Here is a 27,939-nt window from a genome sequence, read left to right as displayed (position 1 = left end):
CATTATCCATGGACAGTTAATTTAATACAATGTAATACTTGGCTGGTGTGAACATTATAGCATTGTCTACAGTTGAAGAGACAGATCAACTACAGGAACATGTTTCAGGTATTTCATCGCATATGGTGACCTGAAGAATGGCTAAACAAAGTCCGTCACCAAAAGTAAAAGTAATACTACAAGCAGCTGTTAGAGTTTCTGCTGCTGTTTTTTGTTGATGGTGGTATTTCAAAGGAAGTGCTTAGTATGCCACCTTTAATTGAGGTCAGAAACAGATCTAGATTTTAACAAGTTAATATACTTCATAGTAAAGTTGAAGCTGAAAGAGTTCTGGTGTGTTACTGTTGTTAAGAATTGAATTCTAATGAGGAAGTGGAGACATCCTCATTGATGTGTAGATAAGAAATGGGTGTTTATTCATCGGGGAGGCAGATAGTCACGTGGTATTATCACTAGGCTGTTAACCCAGAAACTTTCTGGGACCCAAGTTTGAATCTCACCATGGCAGATGGTGGAATTTGAATTCCATAAAAATCTGGAATTTGGATTCATGGTCATCATTAGACTCCTACATTGAGAAAAACCCATCTGGTTCACTGATGTCCTTTAGAGAAGGAAAGTGCAATCTTTACTTGGTTTGGCCTACATGTGACTCCAGACCCACTGCAATGTGGTTGACTGTTAATTAGGAATGGGAAATAAATGTAGCCAAGCCAGTGATGCCCTCATCCCATGAATGAGTAAAGAAGAAAAATAGTGGTACTGGCCAGATACTGAGTGTTTTGCGTGAAATTCCTTTGGTAGGGCATGTAGGAATACAGAAAACTCATGCATTTACAAACAGGCATTTTACTTTGCCAGATCTTAAAAAGGAAATATTACATTTCTGTAGAATATTCTACGCATGTTGAGTAGTGGAAAAACCTCAATATGTAATCAAATATTAGTTTTCTGAAGAACGGCTTAGAAAATCTTGATAGACTGTGGATGACCCTTATTGAAAAACAAAGTGGGACATTAGTATATCTTTTATAGTTAAAGGTATAACAACCCACTTTGTTCTTTGAGGACAATTACAATTAGAGTACTGTGAAAACATTAAGTCATTTTATGTACTTTTTAATACATTCGGACAAAAGTTCCAACCTTGTTTACTTAGACAATATTTTGATATATCTGGGGAAGAGCATGTTAAACAATTAGAAGGCTTCTTTGAACACGCTTATATGGCTTAGTAATAAATCTTGCCAGAATTTAGATTAACGTAACTGGAACACAAAGTAGAGCAAATGTTACCAAGAACAGCCAAAATGAAGGTTCTGATAGAACTTCTTATTCCCAAAGCTAAACAGTGAAACCCTCTGGGGATGTGTGGTTTTTATGGGGAATTTATACCTACCTTCAGCACTGTGGTACTACCTTAACAGATTTGTTGCAAAAACAGCAAAGGTAATGTAGTCAAAAGAGTGCCCAATAACTCTTGAGAAGCTGAATGCAAGCCTGACAAATAAAACCAGTACAGATTGCCACTAATTTCATTAAACCTTTTAAAATGACAATTGATTTTGATTTGATATTTAATTTTGATTTGTTTATTATTGTTACATGTACCAAGATACAATGAAAGATGTTGTTTTGTGTGCTATCCAGGCAAATCATATCTTACAAAATACGTTAGTGTAATGGAACAGTGTGCTGAATATAGTGTTACGGCTACAGAGAAGGTGCAGAGAAAGATAAACTCAGTAAATGACAAGAGAGTTCAAAAGCCTGATAATGAGGTTACCTTGTTCTTGAATTTGTTGGTACATGTTTTCAAATGTTTGTGTCTTCTGCCCATTGGAAGAGGGTGGTAGAGAGTATAACCAGAGTGGGAGGGGTCTTTGATTATGTTGGTTGCTTTCCTGAGGTAGCAGGAAGGAGAGACCAAGTGAATGGATAGAAGGCTGGATTGCATAATGGGCTGATCTGTGTTCACACCTCTATAATTTCTTGTGGTTTTGGGCAAAGCAGTTGCCATACCAAGCATCCGGATAGATGCTATCCATAGTGCAGCTATAAAAATAGTTAATTTATTGTAGACGTGCCAAATTTATTTAGCTTTGAGACGTTGATGTACTTACTTGACTGTAGTGTCAACCCAGATGAACCAGGACAGATTTTTGGTGATATTTAATCCTTGGAACTTGACGCTCTCCACCATCTCCACTTCAGCTAATTGATACAGACAAGGTACTTCCTCCACTCTACTTCCTGAAGTCATTGACTGGCTCCTTCATTTTGCTAATGCTAAGGGAGAGATTGTTGTTTTTACACCATGCCACTAAGTTGTTTATCTTTTTCATATACTCTGACTTGTATTGAAGATCTGACCCACTATGGTGATGTCATCAGTAAACTTGTAAATTAAGTTAGAGCAGAATTTGGTCACACTGTCGTGAGTGTATAAGGAGTATAGTAGGGGTCTGAGAATGCAATCTTGTGGGGCACTAGTGTTGAGAATTATTGTGGAAGAGGTGTTGTTGCCTATCCTTACTGATTGCAATCTGTGGATCAGAAGTCAAGGATTAATTGCATAGGAACGAGCAGAGTCTTGGATTCCAGAGTTGTGTTTGGTTGGAATTATGATGTTGAAGGTGTAGTTAAAGTCAATAAATAGGAGTCTGATGTAGGCGTCCCTGTTACCCAGATGTTTTAGGCGTGAGCACAGGGCCAGGGAGATGGCATCTGCCATGGATTTCTTATGACAATGCATTGTGGTAGATCAAAGCAGTCTGGGAGGCTGGAGCTGAATGTTGATTATTGTTATTACTAACTTCTCAGGACATTGAGTATAAAAGTTGAGAAGTCATGTTGCAACTGTATGAAACTATAGTTAGGCCACATCAGCAGCATTGTGTGCAGTTCTGATTGTTTATAGGAAAAATGTGGAGATTTAGGAGACAATGCAGAAGAGATTGATCAGGATGTTGCCTGAATTAGATTGTTGTAACAATAAGGAGGGGTTGGACCATCTTGGACTGTTTTCACAAGAGCATCGGAAGATGAGGGGTGACATTTTAGCAGTATATAAAATTTATGAGAGGTATCGATGGTGTGGACAGTTGTGTTTTTCCCAGGATAGAAATGTTAAACATTAGGGGGACTAGACTTAAGTTGTGGTTGGGAAAGTTTAAAGCATATGTGTGAGGTAAGCTATTTTTATAGAGGGTGGTAGATGCTGGGAACATGTTGCTAGGGGAGGTGGTGGAAGCAGCTATAATAAGCGTTTAATATGCATTTAGGCAGACATGAAAAGGTGGGAATAGAGGAATACAAACCATATGCGTGGAGATAGTATTAATTTAGAATGGAGCCATGGTTGGCATGGATATGTTGGGCCAATGGGCCTGTTTCTATCTGTATTATTTCATCTTCATTAAGTGAAGAAGTACTCTACAATGAAAAAGGAGACTGCGGTACTGGCTATTAAGTATTTGAAGTTTATAACTTTCACTGCCACAAGAAACATTAATGTGCACTGACCATGACTCCTTAAATTTTGTTGAAAAATTTATAACTGAGATTATTTTATTGATTTTTTAAAATTCAACTTTATAATATCAGAATTGTTCACATCATTGTAAAGAATAATGCAGATGCATTATGACGAATGCAAGCATATTGGAATAGGTTGAAATTTTGAGAAAATAGGTGTCAAGAAATTGTAGAAATCCTGTACAAAGACTGAGGGTGAATGAATTTATCTTGTCACAGAACGGTATTAACCACCTTTGAAACTAAATTGATCAAATTTTGCACTTATGATAACTTGTGAAATTAGTGAGGCTTGATTTCCAGCATTTGATTCCCATCGGGATTGTGACAATGTTCAGTTAAGTGATCGTAGAAGATGTATGGTGCATCTTCAATTGTTTTATCATGTTTTCGGTTTTAATAGTAACAGCGTTGGAGCCTGGGATCACTTAATGAGACGCCAAGAGCCTTTTGCAAACTTGAGCTGGTTAATTCCTGAGTTACGATAATATGGAGAGGAACATGGATTTAGTTATCAACTGCTAATATCATCAAATATAATCACTAGGCTTCAATTACAGCTTTGATCTCTTTGTCATCTTTATTTGCCATTGGATTATACACCTTTTGCTCTTTCATGATTTAATGGATGACAGTCACACTAGCTGACTGTCTGCCAAATAAGTTTCATTGTACAAAACCTGCCTGGCGCACTGTGTCTCTCATGCTGCACTCTCTCAGTAACCAAATCCTGCTGAAAGCTGTCTAACCTTTGCTCTGTGACTGCAAGATACTTTCTTTCCTCCCGTCTGTACAACTGGAAATGCACAGCAGCTTCATCAGTTTCTGAAAAGAGAAAAGCCAGGTTAAGGAATTGGTGAGACCCTTTGCCTAAGCTTTAGTCTGCCTTCTTTGGCATTCTTTTTGCCTCACTCTCTGTAATAATGCTGTGCTTGCTGCTCAGTGTTTCTTTCCACCTGCACCCAGCAGTTTGATTGCGATGGATGGTCTGGTTGTGATTTTTGCTGCTGCCTTGTCTATTCGCTGATGTGCGAAGTCGACTGTATTCTGATCCACAGGGTGTCGCCCAGGTTATGATTCAATCTTTTCAGTTATCTTCGTGTACCTTGTTCAACGCACAGCTTCAGGATGTAAGTCCTCCACCCTTTTGTCTGATTCTTGAGTTTGTCATGTGTTATCTGTCTGTCTGTGTGCAGTGGACCATTTAGCATGTTTTGGGTTTTAGTATTTGATCAATCCAAGTACTGGTGTTTGTCATCAGTTGAACCTGATTCTTTGTTTTAGAAACTCAAGTCTAAATCATGAAAAGAGGGAGCACTCAGGCATACCTCTGGGTAGGAGAGAGCAGACAATGTTGTTATGCTCTTGGAATTTGGTTTGTGATTTGGATCAACCTCATTTTAACTCGTATTGAATATCACAACAGCCTAGACTGACAATAATTCAGTACAAATGAATATGAAACTTATAACACTTTTACAACAATGTTGTGTTTCTATTGTAGAATTAGAGTTTTATAATTGTAAGAGTTAAAAACTTAAAGTAAGAGAACAGGTTACATGAACTTGGATTGTATTATCTTGAGTTTAGAATATAGAAGGATGATCCAATCAGATATTTGGAAATGTTTAATTTCAGAGCAAATATTTACTTGGAAAGCAGTAAGAACCACAAAACATTATACAAACAAATGCTATTCCAGTGAAAAGGATTCTGTCTGGAATTGGTACACAGGAGCACCCATGATACAGGCCTCCTGAAGCAGTGTGGTGTTTTGTGAAGGCTCCTTCTCAATTGAATAGATTCAGAGAAACTGTTAACTTCAGTTTTAAATAGGAGACCCCTTATTTTTTAAACTGTATTCTCTTGTTTCAGACTGCTGCTCCAGGGGAAATGTGTTTTCAGCAGCTACCCTGTGAAGCACTGCAGAATCTTCTTTTCTCTTAATAAAATCAATTCTTATTCTTCTAAACTCCAATAAGAAGGGAACCAACCTGTTCAATTTTTACTCACAGATCAATCCCTTCTTTCCAGGAATCACCCTCCTGAACTTTCTGTGAACTGTTTCCAAAGCAAGTACAGTGATGTTTGATACAATGTTGATCAATATGCTATATATTTTACAGCATTGGGTTCTTATGGCTCCCAAGTTAGGTCAATCTAACTAGCCCAATCCAACTGACAATCCCCAGCCTCAGCCTAACTCTGGTCTGACTTGACTTTCTTGGTCCTGTACCCTCAGCTGTGACTTTCCCCTCAATTTGCTTCTCACATGGTTCTTTCTCTGTTCCTGCGGAGCATCACCTATCTGGTTCAGCTATAACTATGTTCCATTTTCTGGACCCAGGCAACAATATTATAATGGACTTACACAGTATATCTCTCCTTGAATAAGGAGATCAAAACTGTACACAGTACACTCTGCTCTGCTCTGGTTTTGCTAGTGTTCTATTAAGCAAGACTTTCCTAACTTTAATTTCCACTATCTGCAATAAAGGCCAACATTCCATTTCCCTTCCTAACTACTTCTTGTACACATGTTCGTTTTGTGTTTCATGTACAAGACATCCAGATCTTTCTGAACTGCAACAATCTGACTCAATTTAAGCAATGTTCTGTCTCTGTTCAGCCTATCATTTGGAATCCCTCATGCTTTGCCAAATTTCACTCTACTCTCACCTATCTTCCAACCATTCACTATATCCCTCTGCAGTCTGTGACATCTCTTAACTTGTTTCCTACCTACCTTGCTATCAGCAAATTTGTTAATAATACAATCTGTCCTTTCATGCAATTTATTAACAGAAATTGAAAATACTTAATGCCACACTGATCACTCTTACACTTCACAAGTTACAATTTGTCAATCCAAAACTTAACTTGAATCTCTGTATCATGTTAGTTATCCAGTCCTTTATCCATGCTAGATATCACCCTCAAATCCATGATTTAATGTGAAACATTGCAAATGCTTTTCGGAAATCCAAGTAAACTGAATCAGCCAGTTTCTCTTTATCAACTCCATTGTTGCACTCAATTGTCTTTTCCAACAATATGCAGATGGGACAGTCATTCAATATTTATTTCATTTTGTAGGTCAACTACTTATTGGTCTCTTTAAAATTTAGCACACATCACAGCACTTGATTCAGAGAATTATAAATGATGCCCATTATTCCTAGAAAAGGAGCAATGTGGCAATTTTAGTAATGATTATGCGTGAATTCAGTATCTGGTGGGATAGATATTCACAGCTGTTTTTGCATGCAGTGTCACCTTAGTGATTAGGTGATTTATGGAAAATATAAAAATGAAGTCAAGATGCTGCTTAAATCAAGAAATGTGTGGATTCTTCTGGTTATGCAAAGATTGATTAACACCACAAAGCATTGCAGAGATTCCTATTCTGTTTGATTTCTGGGGAGCAGCAAGAACTATAAGCAATTGTATAAACAAAAACTACCCCAGAAAGAATGGATTCTGCCTAGAATTGGGATAAAGGAGCACCCATGATGCAGGCCTCCTAAAGCAAAATAGTGTTTTGTAAAGGATGCGTTTCCAATTGTGCATGGATTGATTTGGACTTCCCTCAGTTGGTTATCAGTCATGAAGACCACTTCCTCCTGCAGTTTATGTTCTCTGGAGCTGAAGATGTTTGAGATTAGATTAGATTACTTAGTGTGTCGGGCAATCCGTGTAATATCGCCCTTTTTGTATCAAGGTCTGAATAGTAAGCTGTTGGACTGCAGCAGTTCAAGAAGGCAGCTCATCACCACCTTCTCAAGGGCAACCAGCGACGAGCAATAAATGTTGGCTCAGCCTCATCAAATGCACCTCCCCTCACAAATCCTTCACTACCCTCTTTGTAGCTCTGTAATTCATTTCAGTGCCTGATGATCCTGAAGCCTTCCCTGCAGCTTGATTATCCTGCAACTCATCTCTCTGGGCCTGATAACTGTGAATCTCTGTAGAACTGTCCCCCTACAAATCTTTGTTCTGATTCTGTTGCTATGCACCCCCACCAATGTGCTGACCTTGTAGTACACACTTCCAACTTGTTGAACACGTGCCCTTGACTTGTATACCCTGCACCATCCAATCTGTGGACCCTGCTCACCAATCTGTTGGTTCAGCCTTTGCCCGCAACGTCTTGACCCCATGCCATCTTGACCTTTTGAAGCTGCATGCCCCAATCTGCTGATCCTGCTCTCTCCAGTTTAGCCTGCTGACACTGTGGGACATCATGATCTGGTGCCCCTGTAACCTGCTGAATCTGTGGTCCGCCACCCTGGACTTGACCATACGTACTCCCTAGATTTGCTGATCCAGCATCTCCCCCGACACACAACTTGCTAACCCAGCATCCCCTCCCTCTGCACCTGGTGTTCCTGTCCTTCACTATTAGCAATGTGTAAGTTTAAATTCTTCAGTTTTTGGTCTGTTGTACACAGATTTTCTTTTATGTTGTAACATAAGGCTATGGTTTGTGCATCAGTTTGATTTGATGTTACATACAGCTGTATGACTTACAACTTGGTATTCACAGTTACTAAATCTTACAGTAATTCAGCAAGGATTTAATTAGTATAGTTGTGATATACAACATAACACTTTAATATCTCTCGCCTTTAGTATAGTTGTTGAAAGTATAGTTGAAACCCAGTTGATGGTTCATTGCCAAGTAGAAATTGGCATTATTATAGAGACGAATGGAGAGTTGAACAATGTTTTGAGTGATTAACTGTCTTTGATTAAATTAGACTTGCACTTCTGACCCTGCCACATTGCGTTTACTTTAGTAGTAGTACAAGCAACTATGCCCATTCACATTTACCAGGCCCTATTTCCATGGAAAGTGATTTCCTTCCATTGCTCATGTTTGCATGGTATCACAGTATCAAACTTGAATTGTTCACAAGGATCCAGGTATGTCTTGTCCCACCCCTGTGTGAGCATTGTCGTTGTGTGTGTGAAGGCAGGAACTCCCATCGTTTGTCTCTTGTGCCTGTGCTAGGAGCCACAGTATGAACAGGGGGAATTTTATCACTCGATTTTTCAGGAAACCAGAGCAGTAGATTTGTGTGTTGTCTATTACTGAAGTCATGAAAACTACGAACTACGACAATTTTACATAGTTTTCTAACATTGGATCTGGAAGAAGTAAGTTTTGCTCAAAAGATATCATGGGGCTAAATACATCAGAGAAACTGAATAGTCGTTTCACGCAAAACAAATTATCACAATATTGAAGAATAGTGGGATAAATTAGATTTTTTTCCTTGAGGTCAGTACACTAAATAAGCTCAGCAACATCATTAGTATGTAGTGGGTAAACTGCAAGTTTATAAGCTTACCAAATAGTGGAAATATAGGTAATATGAAAGATACACTAAATAGAAAAGACCATTCAACCCATTGTGCTTTTACCAGTCAAAAGCATGCCAGCCTGTTGAAGATCATTTTCCAGCTCTTCAACTTGCAGGCTGTGGACTTCAAGTGATCATCGGAGTATTTTTTAAATAGGATGAGGATTTCTGTCTCTTAGCTGCCTTCCAGGCAGTGAGTTCCAGACCCCATCATTTCTGAATAAAAATACTTTTAATTCTTTAATTTTTCTATCAATTTCTTTAAACCTCTGCCTTTTGGGATTGGCTTATTGACCATTCATTTTCCATTTAATTAGGATAGAATTAATTAACCTGTTAAGTAACTCTACCCATTGTTAATAACCAATAAACTACCATCTGTTTTAAGCATATTGTGCCTGTGTATTCCATATAGCTAGTTTGTGGCTTGTATTATCAATCATTCTCTGTGCATCTCACAATGGACCCTCATTAGGAACAGGAGTTTCTCCAGAAGCAGCAGCAGGAGTTGGATGGAGCATTGAAGAAAATTATCCATCAGCACAAACTGGAGCTTGCTACCATTGAACGCGAGTGTCTCAACAACAAACAGCAGCTGATGAGAGGTGAGACCTAACACTGGGAGGACAAGTGTGCAACAAATTTGTGTGATGTGATAGAGGGACAACAACAGTATTTTTGCCTTTTCTTTTTAGCCAGAGAGGCAGCAATTTGGGAACTGGAGGAGCGGCACCTGCAAGAAAAACATCAACTTCTCAAGCAGCAGTTGAAAGATCAATACTTCATGCAGAGGCACCAACTTTTAAAAAGGCATGAGAAGGTCAGCATGTAGTCTGCTATTCATTGCATTTATATGACTGTCTACAGCTATAACTTGTCAGTAGAGTGAGCCAAATGTACAAATGTTAGGGTCTGAGGAGTTATTGGAAAGTGTTAACTGTCCGAGTAGGTCTCCTACACTGCAGGAACACATACCTTCTCCTTTTGTTGCTCTTTCCATTCTTTCTATGTTCTTGTTGTTCTCCCTTTAGTGCAATCTCTTGCCTCTGTGTTTATGATTTGTAAAGCTGTCCTTTATTTGCCCTACAATGTTAGATCAAAGCATTTCAAATAAGGAGTGAATATTTGTGCATGTGTTGACTTGACTTGTTGGCCAATAGCCTGTATTTTCTTCATTAACAGGAAATGGAACAGATGCAGAGATACAACCAGCGACTTATCGAGGATCTGAAGAATCGACAAACTCAGGAGAGAGCCAGGTTGCCCAAAATCCAGCGCAGTGAAGCCAAGACCCGCATGGCCATGTTCAAAAAGAGTCTGCGAATTGGCTCCTCAAGCTCACCAGAACAAGACCGGGAGAAAATTAAACAGGTAAGGGCAGCTGCTCCACAATGTCTGTTCCCTGCCTCTTTGACCATAGTTCTTAGTAAACATTGATCAGGACAAATAATGACGGAAGATTGTAGGAATCAAGGACTGAGAGCATATTTACGCCCTGAGTTCTGGAATACTCTCTCCAACTCTGCTCCTCTCACTTTTTTGAATTTTACAAAATTGCTTAAACTTGTGGTCAGCTGACCTAATATCTCCTTATGTGACTGTCATATTTTGTTTTCATCTGATGCACTTGAGAGGCTTATTACATTGAAGATACAAGTTGCTGTTGTTAAGTTGGCAAATTGGCTTCCATTTTTTTCTACATCACAGCATTCAGAAATATGTCATTACAGCTAAGCTGTTGGGATGTTCTAAGCCTGTCAAATGCACAATAGATAATAGAGCAGAAGGGAGATACAAAGTAGGTCAGAATTACAATGTGGAATAAAGGAGAAGTGGCTGAGGGCATGAGGTCAAAGATTCACAGGTGACCAGAGGACTTTTTGCTTAATGCATTTGGTAAGAATGTGTTAGAGCAAAACTGACGTGATATGGATCACATTTTGGATGCAGAAATGGAGGGACCAGGATGTACATGTGCACAGATCATAAAAGGTAGTAGGGTAGGTGAAACATAAGATTAATAAAGCATATGGTGTTTTCGGCCTAATAAGTAGGGGCATAGAGTACAAGAACAAGGAGGTGATGTTGAGGTTGTATAAGACACTTATTAGATGTCAGCTTGACTATTGTGCAGTTGTAGGTTTTACATTACAGGAACAATGCAAATTCATTGGAGAGATTTACAAGAATGGTTCTATGAATGAGACACTTCAGTTATGAGGATAGATTAAAGAAGTGGGACTGTTTTCCTTGGAAAGAAGAATGCTAAGAGGAGATTTTCAAAATTATGAGCAAGATGGATCAAATAGGTAGGGAGAGCTGTACCCACTTGTAACAGAAAAAAAAGACGTTAGAGTGATTTAAAGTGATATACATGCAAACAAGCTTGATGTGAGAAGTAGTAGTTAGAGTTTTAAATATGCTGCCCGGAAATGTGGTAGAGGCAGGTTCTATTAAGGCATTCAGTGACGGCGTTGGATGATTTTTTTAAAAGTTATTTGGGGAAAAGACAGGAGATTGGCATTAGGTAATCAAACCATTGCAGATGATGGGCTGAAGGGCATCTTCCTTTGCTGTAACAATTCTGTGAAAATGAATTTGCAGAGCATAGGATCTTTAAAGCTGAATATGCAGATAAAGGGTTGGTTAAGGTAAGGGAGAATTCATGAGAGAAAAAATCAAAGGGAATGTGTGTTCAGGAAATGGGAGGGTTGCCAGGCATCAAGAGATTTCAAAGATAATGTGGGGTTCAGTTTTGAAGTGATTGAAAAACAAGAATGAGAATTTTAAATTTGAGCTGTTGGAGACCTTTATTTTGAACTTTTTTTTGGAATGTGGGCATCGTGCTAAGGCATTTGTTGCCTATTCCTAATAGGCCTTGAACTGATCAGCCTGGTAGACCATACTTGACTAATCTTCTGGAATTTTTTGAGGATGTAACTCTGAAGATGGACGAGGGAAATCCAGTAGATGTAGTGTACCTGGATTTTCAGAAAGCTTATGATAAAGTCCCACATAGGAGGTTAATGAGCAAAATTAGGGCACATGGTATTGGGGGCAAAGTACTAACTTGGATTTAAAGTTGGTTGGCTGATAAGAAACAAAGAGTAGTGATAAACGGCTCCATTTTGGAATGGCAGGCAGTGACCAGTGGAGTACTGCAGGGATCAATACTGGGACTGCAGCTTTTTACAAAAATGTTAATGATATAGAAAATGGTATTAGTAACAACATTAGCAAATTTGCTGATGATACTAAGCTGGGTGACAGGGTGAAATGTGATGAGGATGTTAGGAGATTACAGGGTGACCTGGACAAGTTAGGTGAGTGGTCAGATGCATGGCAGATGCAGTTTAATGTGGATAAATGTATGGTTATCCACGTTGGTGGCAAGAACAGGAAGGCAGATTACTACCTAAATGGAATCAATTTAGGTAAAGGGGCAGTACAGAGAGATCTGGGTGTTCTTGTACACCAGTCAATGAAGGTAAGCATACAGGTACAGCAGGTAGTGAAGAAGGCTAATATCATGCTGGCCTTCATAACAAGGGATTGAGTATAGAAGCAAAGAGGTTCTTCTGCAGCTGTACAAGGCCCAGGTGAGACCACACCTGGAGTACTGTGTGCAGTTCCGGTCTCCAATAGACATTGAGGGAGTACAGCGTAGGTTCACGAGGTCAATTCCTGGAATGGCAGGATTACCTTACACTGAAAGACTGGAGCAACTGGGCTTGTTATACCCTTGAGTTTAGAAGACTGAGAGGGGAATCTGATTGAGACTTTTAAGATTAATAAAGGATTGGACACTCTGGAGGCAGGAAACATGTTTCCGCTAATGGGTGAGTGCCGAACCAGAGGACACAGCTTAAAAATACGGGGTAGACCACTTAGGACAGAGATGAGGAGAAACTTCTTCACCCAGAGAGTGGAGGCCCAGTCTCTGGATTCATTTAAGAAAGAGTTGGATAGAGCTCTCAAGGATTGTGGAATCAAGGGTTATGGAGATAAGGCATGAACAGGATACTGATTAAGCATGATCAGCATTGATCATACTGAATGGTGGTGCAGGCTCGAAGGGCAGAATGGCCTATTCCTGCACCTTTTGTCTATTTCAGAAGGTAGTCCTACATTGCTGGAGTCGTATGTAAGCTATATTCCCTAAAGGAGATTTTACAACAATCAATTCATGTTCACAGTTATGGAGACTATTTTCAATTGCAAATTTATTAATAGAATTTGCATATCTCCAGAGCATTCGCTTGACCATTTCAATTACTAATCTTGTGACATTACCACTGTGCCACTGCCTCCTCTGAAAAACAATAGATTAAGGAATGCATATATTTCTCTTTATTGTACTTTTGATCTGTTGCTGTGTGTGTAACTATGTGTCATTAATCTGAAATCTACTTAATGGATTTTAAACATTTAATAAATTGTTACATTGCTGTTAGAAAACAAGTTCAAGTATTGGTGAAAGCCAAGAGCTATTTTTCTGTCTATTCTACTGATTAATTTTATGTCTTTATAAATTCACTTTCACTTTAGTGTATTAATACTGCAGGATGGTATCCACTTATTCCATACATGAGCTATACAAGTTTCAGTTAGAGGGAAAATAACTAGCTCATGGAATCTAACTTACTGTGAACATAGAGAGTTAGGAGAAGTTTGAATTGTAATTGTTCTGACTAACTCACTGAACAAATCAAGTTACCTGATCAGTTACGAGCTAGCAATTATTCTCACTGTGCTTTATCTGGACAGTTTGCTAGCCAGGAGGAGAAGAGACAGAAAAATGAAAGGCTACAGCAGCACCAGAAACATGAAAATCAGATGAGAGACCTTCAGCTCCAGTGTGACGCCAATATTCGGGAATTGCAGCAGCTACAGGTAAAATTACATATAGCACACGTGTCATAATTAATCCAAGAGGCACTGCCAACCAGTGTTCCTTCCAGTTTTTCTGGGGACTGTGCAGAACTCAGAAGTTCATTAAGCATAATTTATATTGCAATTTATTTTGCAGTTTGTTTATTAATAATTAAAAATATGCATTTATATTATTTTATGGTTGCAGATATTCTACCTGCTAAAATAAACAAAATTGTTTGGTCAACTCGGCAGTCTGGGGACCATTTAATGGTGGCACTATGTACACTGCATGTATTAAGTGGTCATGAATTTATTTACTGTTTTTTGCACCTGACCATATTTGCTGCCTAATGGTGGTATATCCATAATTCTATTCGTTTTAAAATAGTGATGGCAAAGGATAGACCAGATCTAAAAGTTGAAGTTCTAAATTGGAGAAAGGCCAATTTTGACAGTATTAAGCAAGAACTTTCGAAAGCTGATTGGAGGCAGATGTTCGTAGGTAAAGGGATGGCTGGAAAATGGGAAGCATCCGAAATTAGATAAAGAATCCAGAGAAAGTATATTCCTGTCAGGGTGAAAGCGAAGGCTGGAGGTATAGGGAATGCTGGATGACTAAAGAAATTGAGGGTTTGGTTAAGAAAAAGGAGGAAGCATATGTCAGGTAATTATCAGGACAAATCGAGTGAATCCTTAGACGAGTATACTTAAGAGGGAAATCAGGAGGGCAAAACAGGGACTTGAGATAGCTTTGGCAAAAAGAATTAAAGAGAATCCAAAGGGTTTTACAAATATATTAAGGACAAAAGGGTAACTAGGGAGAGAATAGGGCCCCTCAAAGATCAGCAAGGCGGCCTTTGTGTGGAGCCACAGAAAATGGGGGAGATCCTAAATGAATATTTTGCATCAGTATTTACTGTGGAAAAGGATATGGAAGATATAGACTGTAGGGGAATAGATGGTGACATCTTTCAAAATGTCTAGATTACAGAGGAGGAAGTGCTGAAATGGTTAAAGGTGGATAAATCCGCAGGACCTGATCAAGTGTACCTGAGAACTCTGTGGAAAGAAAGTGAGAACTGCAGATGCAGGGGATCAGAGCTTAAAAATGTGTTGCTGGAAAAGCGCAGGTCAGGCAGCATCAAAGGAGAATTGACATTTCGGGCATAAGCCCTTCTTCAGGAAGCTAGAGAAGTGATTCCTGCGCCTCTTGCAGAGATATTTGGATTATCGGTAGTCGCAGGTGAGGTGCCGGAAGACTGGAGGTTGGCAAACGTGGTGCCACTGGTTAAGAAGGGCGGTAAAGACAAGCCAGGGAACTATAGACCAGTGAGCCTGACCTCAGTGGTGGGCAAGTTGTTGGAGGGAATCCTGAGGGACAGAATGTACATGTATTTGGAAAGGCAAGGACTGATTAGGGATAGTCAAACATGGCTTTGTACGTGGGAAATCATGTCTCTCAAACTTGATTGAGTTTTTTTGAGGAAGTAACAAAGAAGAATGATGAGGGCAGAGCAGTAGATGTGATCTATATGGACTTCAGTAAGGCTTTCGACATACAGGGAGAACTAGCCATTTGAATACAGAACTGGCTCAAAGGTAGAAGACAGAGGGTGGTGGCAGAGGGTTGTTTTTCAGATTGGAGGCCTGTGACCAATAAAGTGCCACAAGGATCGGTTCTGGGCCCTCTACTTTCGTCATTTATATAAATGATTTGGATGGGAGCATAAGAAGTACAGTTAGTAAGTTTGCAGATGACACCAAAATTGGAGGTGTAGTGGACAGCGAAGTGGGTTACCTCAGATTACAACAGGATCTGGACCAGATGGGCCAATGGGCTGAGAAATGGCAGATGGAGTTTAATTCAGATAAATACAAAGTGCTGCATTTTGGGAAAGCAAATCTTAGCAGGATTTCTAACTTAATGCTTAAAAATATGTTGCTGGAAAAGTGCAGCAGGCCAGGCAGCATCAAAGGAACAGGAGAATCGACGTTTTGGGCATAAGCCCTTCTTCAGGAAACATTCTCCTCACTTTCTCCTTATACACTTAATGGTAAGGTCCTAGAGAGTGTTGCTGAACAAAGAGACCTTGGAGTGCAGGTTCACAGCTCCTTGGAAGTCGAGTCGGAGGTAGATAGGATAGTGAAGACGACGTTGGTATGCTTTCCTTTATTGGTCAGAGTATTGTGAGCAGGAGTTGGGAGGTCATGTTGCGGTTGTGCAGGACATTGGTTAGGCCACTGTTGGAATATTGCTTGTAATTCTGGTCTCCTTCCAATCGGAAAGATGTTGTGAAACTTGAAAGGGTTCAGAAAAGATTTACAAGGATGTTGCCAGGTTTGGAGGATTAGAGCTAGGGGGAGAGGTGAACAGGCTGGGGCTGTTTTCCCTGGAGCGTTGGAGATTGAGGGGTGACCTTATAGAGGTTTACAAAATTGAGGGGCATGGATAAGGTAAATAGACAAAGTCTTTTTCCCTAGGGTCAGGGAGTCTAGAACTAGAGGGCATAAGTTTGGGGTGAGAGGGGAAAGATATAAAAAAGACCTAAGGAGCAACTTTTTCACGCAGAGGGTGGTACGTGTATGGAATGAGCTGCCAGAGTATGTGATGGAGGCTGGTACAATTGCAACATTTAAGAGGCATTTGGATGGATATATGAACAGGAAGGGTTTGGAGGGATATGGACCAGGTGCTGGCAGGTGGGATTAGATTGGATTGAGATATCTGGTCGGCATGGATGGGTTAGTCTGAAGGGTCTGTTTCCATGCTGTACATCTCTATGATACCGTGTCCAGATGAAATGTTCAATTTGATGCAAATTAATTCATACAAGTAACCTATTTCTATTCCTGGATTTGCACTTAATCAAATTCATGAGGGTAAAACCATGCTCATAGTCAGTACTTGATGCCTGAGATGTCCAGAAAAAAAGATTTTATGAACTGGTCAACTTTGAGGGTATAGTCAACCAACTCACTAAATATTTGAACAGAACCCACCTTGACATTTTCCACAATCACTTTTTTTTTTAAATAGGTGTAATGTTCAGATATCTTTGTGGCCACTCTCTCCTCAGAGTTTGATATGTGGAATATTTCCGTATTGGTGGCAGAACACTGTCTTTTAAAAATGCATAATCAAATTCCTCATCTGGAAATCTGCTTTCCAGGTAGTCACATAGCAGTTAAATAAATTGAAGGATTGTGGTCATGTCCAATCACTGTTAAAAGCAACCAGTACCACCTTAACTTCATAACTCCAATGAACATCTTCACCTAGATATTGAGTCATAAGTTTATTGATCTTGGATATCGCAAATTGTGTAGCTTCATTTGTTGAAAATGTGTTGCTGGAAAAGCGCAGCAGGTCAGGCAGCATCCAAGGAGCAGGAGATTCGACGTTTCGGGCATAAGCCCTTCTTCAGGAATGAGGAGAGTGTGCCAAGCAGGCTAAGATAAAAGGTAGGGAGGAGAGACTTGGGGGGGAGGGGCGATGGAGATGTGATAGGTGGAAGGAGGTCAAGGTGAAGGTGATAGGCTGGAGTAGATAGGTTGGCAGACAGGTGCTCTGCAAGTGTTTGCACAGTAATGCCAGTTCATATTGCACAGAGTTGAGAGCTGTCAGTGCAATGTGATATTTTGGCTTGGTGAGCAGTTTCAGATAATATTTGTTAATTATTCACTTGCTGTACAGTACTTGTGCAGTACTTCATTGAGACATTTTAGTTTTGTCATAGTGCACTCTCAGAAAGTGTCTTGACAGCCACTTCACTTCATTCAGAGGTGGAAATGCCACTGTATCACACGCTGTGCCTTGGTAAAATTCTAAAATTATCCATCACAGTTGATCCAGTGAACAATGTAGATGTTATTCTTCGAAGCATTTCAATGTCTTAAATAATTGTATCCAAGCATCATCTGATCCCAGTCCTCCTGCAATGCAGTGCAGTCCAAACAAATGTTTGGTTTCACATCGCAAGACTCCGGTTACTTCATTTTCCTTTCCCAGTTGTAACAGAAGCTCCATCTGATGCGAATAATTCCATCTTGTGTAAATCAAGGTCACTATTGACATAAAAGAGCTTGAATGCTATTACAATACAGTCAGTTTTAAAATTAGTCAAAAACAGTCTTGTCAGAATGTTTAGATTCTAGTCAAAATGATATACAAAATAAAAATTTTTTCCTCTTGAAATGTATGTACTTTGGTCCACTGTCCATGTGTGAAAACATGATTTGTACATTTCAAACAAGAACAGTTTCTTATGACAAAGCCAAATGCACACCACAAATTCAAAGGTGTAATGCTTGATGTGCCAGCTCTCAATAATTTTGTTGTGTACTTTGTTAAATGATCATGATTGTTTTGCATGGTAAGCATGGACATGTTCATTTTCACTGCAAGTATGGCATTGCTAACGAGAACTTTCACCGTAGCGGACATACTCTAAACTTATCAAGAAAGCAAATTTTAAAGAACCAAAGAGAAATTTGCACAATGTGTTAGTTACTTCTGGAATAGTGGTTTGCTTCTCAGATCTCGTTCTTGATTCTCCTCGTCACTGCTAAGAAGAGTGAGATCTATAGAAACATGAACCCATTCCTACAGCCTTTGACTCACATTCCTGATTAGAATTGATGTTTTAGACTAGATTCCTTACAGTGTGGAAACAGGCCCTTCAGCCCAACAAATCCACACCGACTCTCCGAAGAGTAATCCACCAAGACCCACTTACCTCTGACAATGGGCAGTAAGGATAGCCAATTCACCTGACCTACACATCTTTGGAGTATGGGAGGAATCTGGAGTACCCAGAGGAAACTCCGCACAGACATTTGCCCAAGGCTGGAATTGAACCTGGGACCCTGATGCTGTGAGGTAGCAGTGTGACCTGGCTTTTTAGCCTTCCCTCATTACAGAATTCATAAATAACCTCGAACTGGCATATAATTGTGTGTGACCAAGTACCAATTAATTTCTGAAGGCCTGAGCTTTCTGGTGGTGCATGGAGGATCCTGGGATTTATGAGCTGTCCATCAATCTCACCTTCTCCCATCCCTCAATCTCACTAACTTATCATCTCCTCATATCAATCTATTCCTCCTCTCTATATCCCTCAGTCACTTCTTTCCCCAACTACCCACCTTCTCCCTATGTCCCTTAATCTGACTTATTAGTCTTCTCCCTTCACTGCCACCTACTGTGTAGATCTACACATGGTGCAAATGTGCTGCATGTACAGTGGGTTAATGATACTTCAGGACATTGGTTCTCAAACTGTTTTGATATGAGATCTTTTCAAATGAATTAAAGTTATCAAAAGCACCCCCCAACTAAATAATTTTTTAGAACTTAAACATTAAAATATAATTTTTACATTACAACATTTCAGTACTGCTTTTATGAAATGGACAAAATTAAAAATCACAACAGATCATAGATTTTTAACTTTGTCCACCCATTCCAACACCGGCACTTCCTATATATGAAAAGGATACTATTTACTCATCTCAACAAGATTAGTGTGTCTGCTTGTCCATGTCTGGTCTGCCTATCATCAGTAGGAGCATAAGCGGAGGGGGTGGTCAGTAAACACTGGCTCTCAGGAACCATAAACTCACCATATGCAGATCTAATGGCAGTAGAGAGCTCAATACACAAAAGGGACTACAAAGGAACCTTCCACATCTGACAGAAACTTACCTGTACTTTCACCACTGTCATCTACTTGTATCTGTTGCAACAAGTAGTCTCCTCTATGTCAGGGAGACAGAACACCAACTTGCAGATCATTTCTGAAAACATCTCTGGCACACCCACACCAACCAACCCCACCACCTCATGGCTGAACACTTCACATCCCCATCCCGCTCCACCAAGGACATATAGGTCCGGGGTTGCCTCCATCACCAAACCCTAACCACCCGACGCCTGGAGAAAGAACACCTCATCTTCTGCCTTGGGACCATGCAACCACACTGGATTAATGTGGATTTCACCAGTGGCACAGTGGTTAGCACTGTTGCCTCAGCGCCAGAGACCCAGGTTCAATTTCCGCCTCAAGCAACTGTCTGTGTGGAGTTTGTACATTCTCCCAGTGTCTGCGTGGGTTTCCTCCCACAGTCCAAAAATGTGCAGGTTAAGTGAATTGGCTATGCTAAACTGCCTGTAATGTTAGGTGAAGGGGTAAATGTAGGGGAATGGGTCTGGATGGGTTGCTCTTCGGAGGGTCGGTGTGGACTTGTTGGGCTGAAGGGCCTGATTCCATACTCCTATGTAATCTAATCAAATCATTTCCCCTACCCCTACCTTATCCCAAACCTCCAACCCCGCACCGCCCTCTTGACCTGTCCATTGTCTTTCCCATCTATCCACACCACCCTCCTCTCCAACCTATCACCTTCTCCCCCATCTTCATTTACCTATTGCATTCTCAGTTACCTTCCCAGCCCCTCAGTCCACAAGCCTCATTCTTGATGAAGGGTTTATGCCTGAAAAATTGATTCTCCTGCTCCTCGGATGCTGCCTGAACTGTTATGCTTTTCCAGCGCCACACTCTCCACTCTGATCTCCAGTATCTACAATCTTCACTTTTTCACAAAGGAAACCCTGCACTCCCTGCCCTGGCCTGCCTGATGGTCATTTCTAAACTGTGAAATATTCACCTCCTGAAGGTTCCTAGCTCTGAGATGTCCCAAGGGTCTCCAAGCTGCTTTTAGACTTTTGAACGCTAGACATAAGCTGCTCCGACTGATAACATTTATAGCACGTGCTTGGCCAGGGCATAACCCACACCGTTCACGAATATTCAATTGGACTGAGATGAGTTAATAGATTACTATTCTAGACTGTAAAACTAAACTTACCAGACACAAAAAGGTGAAATTTAAAAATTAAGACTCATAATTAACTTTGATTGTTTTTTTTTAAATCTCAGCTGATTGCTTTTAAATGTACCCTCCATGATCTTTGTACCCTCAGGTTTTATAGTGTCGTAGAGATATACAGAATGGAAATTCGGTCCAACTCATCCACGCCGAACAGATATCCTAACCAAATCTAGTCCCATTTGCCAACACTTGGCCCATATTTCTCTAAACTGTTATTATTCATATACCCATCCAGATGTGTTTTAAATGTTGTAATTGTATCTGTCTCCATCACTTTACTGTAGCAGCTTATTCCATACAAGCACTATCCTTTGCGTGAAAAGGTTGCCTCTTGGATCCCTTTTACATTTTTTCCCCTCTCATGCTAAATCTACACCCTCTGGTTCTGCACTCACCCTCCCCAGAGAAAATACCTTGTCTATTTATCCTATCCATGCTCCTTGTGATTTTATAAACCTCTAGAAGGTTACCCTCCATCTTCGACACTCCAGGGAAAATAGCCCCAACCTACTCAGACTCTTCCTATAGTTCAAATCCTCCAAGTCTGGCAATATCCTTGAAAATCTTTTCTGAACCCTTTCAAGTTTCACAATATCCTTATGATAGGAGGGAGGCCAGAATTGCACACACTATTCCAAAAGTGGCCACTGTTTCTTTCTCTTGGGACTGAGTCTCACATTACTGATCCAATTTCTACCCCTGAATTACTTTTTTACCTGGTTTCATGTCGTCATTGCCATTGCCTTTTGCATCTGTGTTCATTTTTCTAAATCACATTGCAGTTTGGTGACTTTCTTGGTTTAATCTCCTCCTGGCAGAATGAAAAGTGCCATTTGCTAATCGAACACGAGACACACAAATTGAAGGAGGTGGATGAAGAGCATGGTCAGGAGCTGAAGGAGTGGAGGGACAAACTTAGACCCAGGAAGAAGGTACAGAAATCACTGAAGTATATTTACTTGGATTCAAATGTTTAGGTTGGAGTAAAATTTCTAGTGTACTAAATGAAGGAATATTGGTAGCTGCGAGTACTAGTTTCAGCATTAAACACTCCAGGTGTCTCCACTATTGAAGCATTCCTTGCTCAATGTAACAAAATCGCTACAGTATCCAGTCTTGGACTGACGAGTAGCAAGTAACATTCTTGCAACACAAATGGCAGGTAATGACCATCTCCAATAAGACACAATCTAATCCGTGTCCTTTAACATTCAATGGTGTCACCATCACTGAATTACCCTACTAACATCATCCTTAGGGTTACCATTGACCAGAAACTCAACTGGAGTTGCCACATAAACATAGCGGCTACAAGAACAGTCAGAGGTTGGGAATCTGTAGCGAATAACTCATTAAACTCCTCAAAGCCTGTCCACCATCTACAAGGCACTGGTCAGGAGTGTGATGGAATACTTGTTGGGTCGAACTCCAACAACACTCAAGAAGTTTCACATCATCCAGGACAAGACAACACACTTGATTGGAACGACATCTACTCCCTCCACCAGTGATGCTCAGTAACAGCGGTGTATATCATCTACGAGATGAATTGAACTTGTCACATGTATTGAGGCACAGTGAAAAGCTTTGTCTTGCAAACATTACAGGCAGCTCACATAGTTAAGTGGCATAGATAGTAAACATATAAGAGGATTCTTACTGCAGATTTCCAAAAATTTGTTAGCGTAAGAAAAACTGATTAAAGAAATGAGACAAAAGGGGAATTTTTCATTTTCAATGTAGACATTTGGTTGGTATCCTGGATATCTTTGTACATTATGCATTGCTGTAGAAATTCACTAAAGATCCTTAGACAACACCTTCCAAATCCACAACTAATTACATCCAGAATTACAAGGGCAACACACAGATTGGAACATCACCACCTGCAAGTCTCCCTCCAAACTGCTTACCATCCTGACTTGGATATATATTTCTGTTCTTTCACTGTCACTGGGTAAGAATCTTGGAATTCCCTCCCTAACAGCACTGTGGGTCAACCCAGCATGTGGACTGCAGAGGTTCAAGAAAGCAGCTCACCATCTTCTCAAGGGCAACAAGAGACGGATAATGAAATGCTGGCCAGATGGTGATGTCCATGCCCCACGAGTAAATAATTTTTAAAAATCAGTTAAACTATTGATAAGATAAAGAACTTTTTTTTCCTTTTGCTTCTGTCCCAAATGTGAACCTCAGTGAAAATCCTGTTCATGACAGCCCTTGTGTCCTTGTTTTCAAATTCCTGTACCAACAATCTGGTGAACTCAACAACTTTTGCTCTTTGGTGGAAATAGCAGTAGTATGCCACCAAGTTTCCACTTTTTACATACCCTGTTATAACAGCACCTGTTATCCAGGATAGGCTAGACTCCCAGATTGTGGCTGTCCAGTTTAAAGGAATAAGTCAGTGAACAAGATGGATGATTGTGAATGTGAGGCTAAATCATTTGAGGAAAAGATTGTTCATGTTCAGGCAGGCACATGACTTGGTCATTACAGTAATGCACACTGTACAAAAGATATCCATTATACCAGCCAAATGTCTAAACTGAAAATGAAAAATTCCCCTTTTGTCTCAATTATTTCTTTATTCACTGTTTTTCTTATGCTAACAAATCTTTGAAAATCTGCAGTAGGAATCCTCTTATGTGGAGTAACTCACCAAAATCTGTCCACCACCTCCAAGTTATGTTCCAGAAGTGTGATGGAATAGCACCCACTTGCCTGGATGGGTGCAGCTCCAATAACGCTCAGAAGCTTGATGCTATTTAGGACAACGCAAAATGCTTGATTGGTACTGGACACTTGTGGATGTGGTGCCTATGTTCAGTAGCAGTAATGTGTACTATCAACAAGATGCACCTTAGAAATTCCTTAGACAGCACTTTCCAAACCCATGACTCATGAATAAGGGCAGCAGATACATGTGAACGCCATCACGTGACAGTTCCCCTCCCAAGCCACACACCATTCCTGACTTGGAAATATATCACTTTTCCTTCACTCCTGGCACTGAATCAAAATTCCTAGAATTACCTCCCTAAGCACATTGTGGCCCAACCTAAAGCATGTGCTCTACAGTGGTTTAAGAAAACAGCTCACCACCACCTTCAAGGATAACTCGAGACCAGTAGTAAATGTTGGCTCGTCAGTGATGACCACATCTCAGAACTGAATTTTTAAAAAATGAAATATAATGTTGTGGTTCTGTTCACCGAGCTGGGAATTTGTGTTGCAGACGTTTCATCCCCTGTCTAGGTGACATCCTCAGTGCTTGGAAGCCTCCTGTGAAGCGCTTTTGTGATGTTTCCTCTGGCATTTATAGTGGTTTGAATCTGCTGCTTCCAGTTGTCAGTTCCAGCTGTCCATTGCAGTGGTCGGTATATTGGGTCCAGGCCGATGTGCTTGATTGACTCTGTGGATGAGTGCCATACCTCTAGGAATTCCTTGGCTGTTCTCTGTTTGGCTTGCCCTATAACATACACAAAAGAAGTTGCATCAAGACACTATACAAATGGGCCACAACACACTGCAGTACACCAGAACTGTAAAAAGAGGAAGAAGAACACCTCTACAATGTATTCACCAAAAACGGATACCCGCGCAATTTCATCAACAGATGCCTAAGGGAAAGACAACGGAATGAGGACATGCTACAATCCAAAGGACTAGCCACGCTACCATACATCAAGAGCATTTCCGAACCGACAGCCAGACTACTACGACCACTAGGACTCATAACAGCACACAAACCAACAGCCACTCTCAGACCACAACTCACCAGAACGAAGGACCCGATACCCAGCATGAGCAAAACCAAATGTAGTGTACAAAATCCCATGCAAGGACTGCACAAAACACTACGTAGGACAAACAGGAAGACAGCTAACGATCCGCATTCATGAACACCAACTAGCCACGGAACGACACGACCAGCTATCCTTAGTAGCCACACACGCAGGTGACAAGCAACATGAGTTCGACTGGGACAACACTACTATTATAGGGCAAGCCAAACACAGAACAGCCAGGGAATTCCTAGAGCCAGGGCATTCATCCACAGATTCAATCAATAAGCACATCGACCTGCACCCAATATACCGACCACTGCAACGGACAGCTGGAACTGACAACCGGAAGCAGCAGATTCAAACCACTATAAATGCCGGAGGAAACATATGCGCTTCACAGGAGGCTCCCAAGCACAGAGGATGTCACCTACACAAGGGACGAAGCATCTGCAACACAAATTCCCAGCTCGGCGAACAGAACCACAACAACAAGCACCCGAGCTACAAATCTTCTCACAAACTTTGAATGAAATATAATGTAGATAAATATGAGGTTATCCTCTTTGGTATCAAAAGCAGGAAGGCAGATTATTATCTGAATTATAACAGATAGAGAGGAGAAGGTATGATGAGACGTGAGTGTCTTTGTACACCAGTTACTGAAAGTAAATATGGAGTTGCAACAGACAGCGAGGAATGAAAATGGTCTATTGGCCTTTTTATTCAGAGAATTTGGGTACAGGAACAATAGTTTGCTGCAGTTGGTGACAGTACAGCTGTGAAGTATTTCATGCAATTTTTGTCATCTGATTTGAGAAAGGATGCTGTAACTCTAGAGGGAGTGCAGCAAACATTTGCTAGACTGATGCCATGGCAGGACTGACATATGAAGAATCACTGGATCAGTTTGGATTATATTCACTGAATTAGAAGAATGAGGGGATCCCTCAGCTATAAAATACTAACAGACTTCGCAAGTTACAATTTGGCAATTCAAAACTTGCATACTCAACTTGCAGAATAACAAGATTCAAGTTATCCAGTCCTCCATCCCTGCTAGATATCACACCCAATTCCATGAATTCTTAGCTTATTTTAATGTGAAAACTTCCAAATTTGTTTCGGAAATCCACATCTGCTAATTTCTCTTTATCAACCCCATTGCTGCATTCAATTGTCTTTTCTACCAATATGCAGATGGGATAGTCATTCAATAATTATTTCATGATACAGGTTTCCTAAGCAAAATAATGTCTTGTAAAGGCTGCTGCTTCCAGTTGTGCGTGGATTGATTTGTTGGTTATCAGTCATGAAGACCACTTCCTCCTCCAGTTTAAGTTCTGTGGAGCTGCAGGTGTCCAGCAATCAGTGTAATATTGCTCTTTTTGAATCAAGATCTGAACAGTTGGACTGCAGTGGTTCATGAAGGCAGCTCTTTACCATCTTCTCAAGAGCAACTAGGGACAGGCAATAAATATTGGGCAGTCAACTATACCCATATCCCACAGCTGAACATATTATTTTAAAAAAAGGACTACAGATGATAAACATGGCAAGGATGTTCCAAATGACTGAGTCCAGAGCCCCATGTAGAGATTAGGAAGTGTCTTCATGCACAGAGTGGTGAGCCTGTAGTATTCTCTACCACAGAAAGTGTTTGATACCAAAACATTGAAGTCTTTACTGAAAAGATTCAATATAGTTCTTGGGGCTAAAGGATCAAAGAGTATGGGGAGAAAGTGGGAACAGGTTACTTTGGATGACCAGCCATGATCATTTTGCATGAAGGAGCAGGTTCAAAGAACCTACTCGTGCTCATATTTTCTGTTTCTGTATAATTGCTGCATTATTGGTGCCCATCAATTAAGCTGCCTGTGCCCAAAGTTCTTGAATCCCCTCCCTACACCTCTTTACATCACCACCTTGCTTTCCTCTTATGATATTCCCAAAACCTACCTTTTGTCAAAACCTTTGGTCATCTGACATAATATCACTTGTCATACTTTGCTTTATAATGCTCCTGTGCAGTCTCTTGTACCACTGTATTATTAGTACGATGATGCAAGTCTGAATACAAGTGCTTATTATTGCCTTAGTAGTCATAAATAGCCAAAAGCCAAAAACGTACTGAATGTGGCCAGTAACTGAACTGAGGTCCTTCCGAATGTATGGTCAGTTCAAAGTGAATAATTTCCTTTACAGCCATAATGTATTCAAGTTTACCTCCTTTGTACCTTGACTGTATTTGCTGGTGAACTGTGCTTATTTCTCCTTCACTAACTGTTTGTCCCAAATCCATTTCAGGCTTTAGAGGAAGAATTTGCTCGCAAGTTGCAGGAGCAGGAGGTCTTTTTCAAGATGAGTGGTGAATCTGAATGCCTCAATCCATCTGCACAGAGCCGTATTTCCAAGTTCTACCCCGTCCCAAGCCTGCATTCTACAGGATCCTAACTGTGGGGCTCCCGGGAGTTTCTCTTACTCATTCAGCAAACAAATGTTTGATAGTGCTGATCCAGTCACCTGCAGCAGGACCCTTTACTATCTTTGAGTTTGAAGACAGTCAGAATGCAGCTGTTTGAACTTACATGTTTTGAACCTTATTGGATTGTTTGCACCTGGAGATCCTGGATAAGATGCAAGACTGCATTTCCTAGCGGTCCAAGGTGGAAGACATGATGGGAGTGGTGTGTCTATATCATTCATAGCACAACTTTAATAATTTTTAATTCTCTTCTTTTGCCGAACCTTTTGATCCTATTGTCTGTTGGCCACAGAGCAGGAAAATAGACTCTAGGTTCCTGTATTAGGTCACAGAAGATCTTTGTGTCCAGAGAGATATGCGAGAGATGCAGAGTGAGTTCTGGTGAAATGATAACAGTTGTCTAATGAATCATGGAGTATTGCCATGTCTAAGAGTTTCCATTGCAATTAGCAGGTTTTAATAGATATTGCAGATTTCTGCATTATTCAGCACTATTTAATAGCTCATCAATTCAACCAGAAATAAGCATTTTCAAGTCTGCAAATTTGACAGCATCTGTGAAGAGAGAAAAATGAGTTTCAGGTCTTGCATTATATCAGAGCTAATGGAAGTCACTGACTTGAAACATTAGTTCTTGTTTCTGTCTCCACAGATGTCAATGCAGATTTTTTGTGTGTGTGTATGAATCATTTGCTGTTGAATTTCAGCCTTTTTGTGAAAAGGGGCATGCATCCCAATGACACAAAACCTTAAATCCGAAATATGACCATGCTGTAACCTTTGACTGATACTGAGCAAAAACGTCACTTTGCACTTAGTGCCCTCATTGAGCAAAATCAGAGATTAGGAACATTAAAACTACAATACCACAACACTCAGCTGAATTCAATCTGTGTATCGGGACTGACTGTATACTGCCCTAGAGCCTGAACTATAAGGGTGCTTGATTTGGATGAATAAATGTTAGTGAGTTTTGAGAATGAAAATGAACCTTCCA

General features: G+C 40.3%; 1 protein-coding gene across 4 annotated transcripts in view; it reads left to right on the top strand.

Moving 5' to 3' along the window:
- slka (STE20-like kinase a) overlaps positions 1-27,657 on the top strand; it is a 170,543-nt gene extending 142,886 nt beyond the window's left edge. For 3 of the 4 annotated variants that reach the window (XM_060842164.1, XM_060842161.1, XM_060842165.1), the window contains 6 exons: positions 9,379-9,508; positions 9,599-9,723; positions 10,086-10,274; positions 13,671-13,796; positions 21,488-21,601; positions 26,765-27,657. In XM_060842164.1, coding sequence (XP_060698147.1) covers positions 9,379-9,508; positions 9,599-9,723; positions 10,086-10,274; positions 13,671-13,796; positions 21,488-21,601; positions 26,765-26,911 — 831 coding nt within the window. In that variant the 3' untranslated portion in view covers positions 26,912-27,657. Of the gene's footprint in view, positions 1-4,595; positions 4,668-9,378; positions 9,509-9,598; positions 9,724-10,085; positions 10,275-13,670; positions 13,797-21,487; positions 21,602-26,764 lie in introns of all 4 variants that reach the window. The other variant, XM_060842162.1, reaches the window with a different exon arrangement.
- The last annotated feature ends 282 nt before the right edge of the window (positions 27,658-27,939 follow it).

This window comes from Hemiscyllium ocellatum, chromosome 22 (genome assembly GCF_020745735.1).
Source record: "Hemiscyllium ocellatum isolate sHemOce1 chromosome 22, sHemOce1.pat.X.cur, whole genome shotgun sequence".
Lineage (NCBI taxonomy): Eukaryota > Metazoa > Chordata > Chondrichthyes > Orectolobiformes > Hemiscylliidae > Hemiscyllium > Hemiscyllium ocellatum.
Note: the sequence above shows the minus strand (reverse complement) of the source record. Positions and strands in the feature narration are given on the sequence as shown.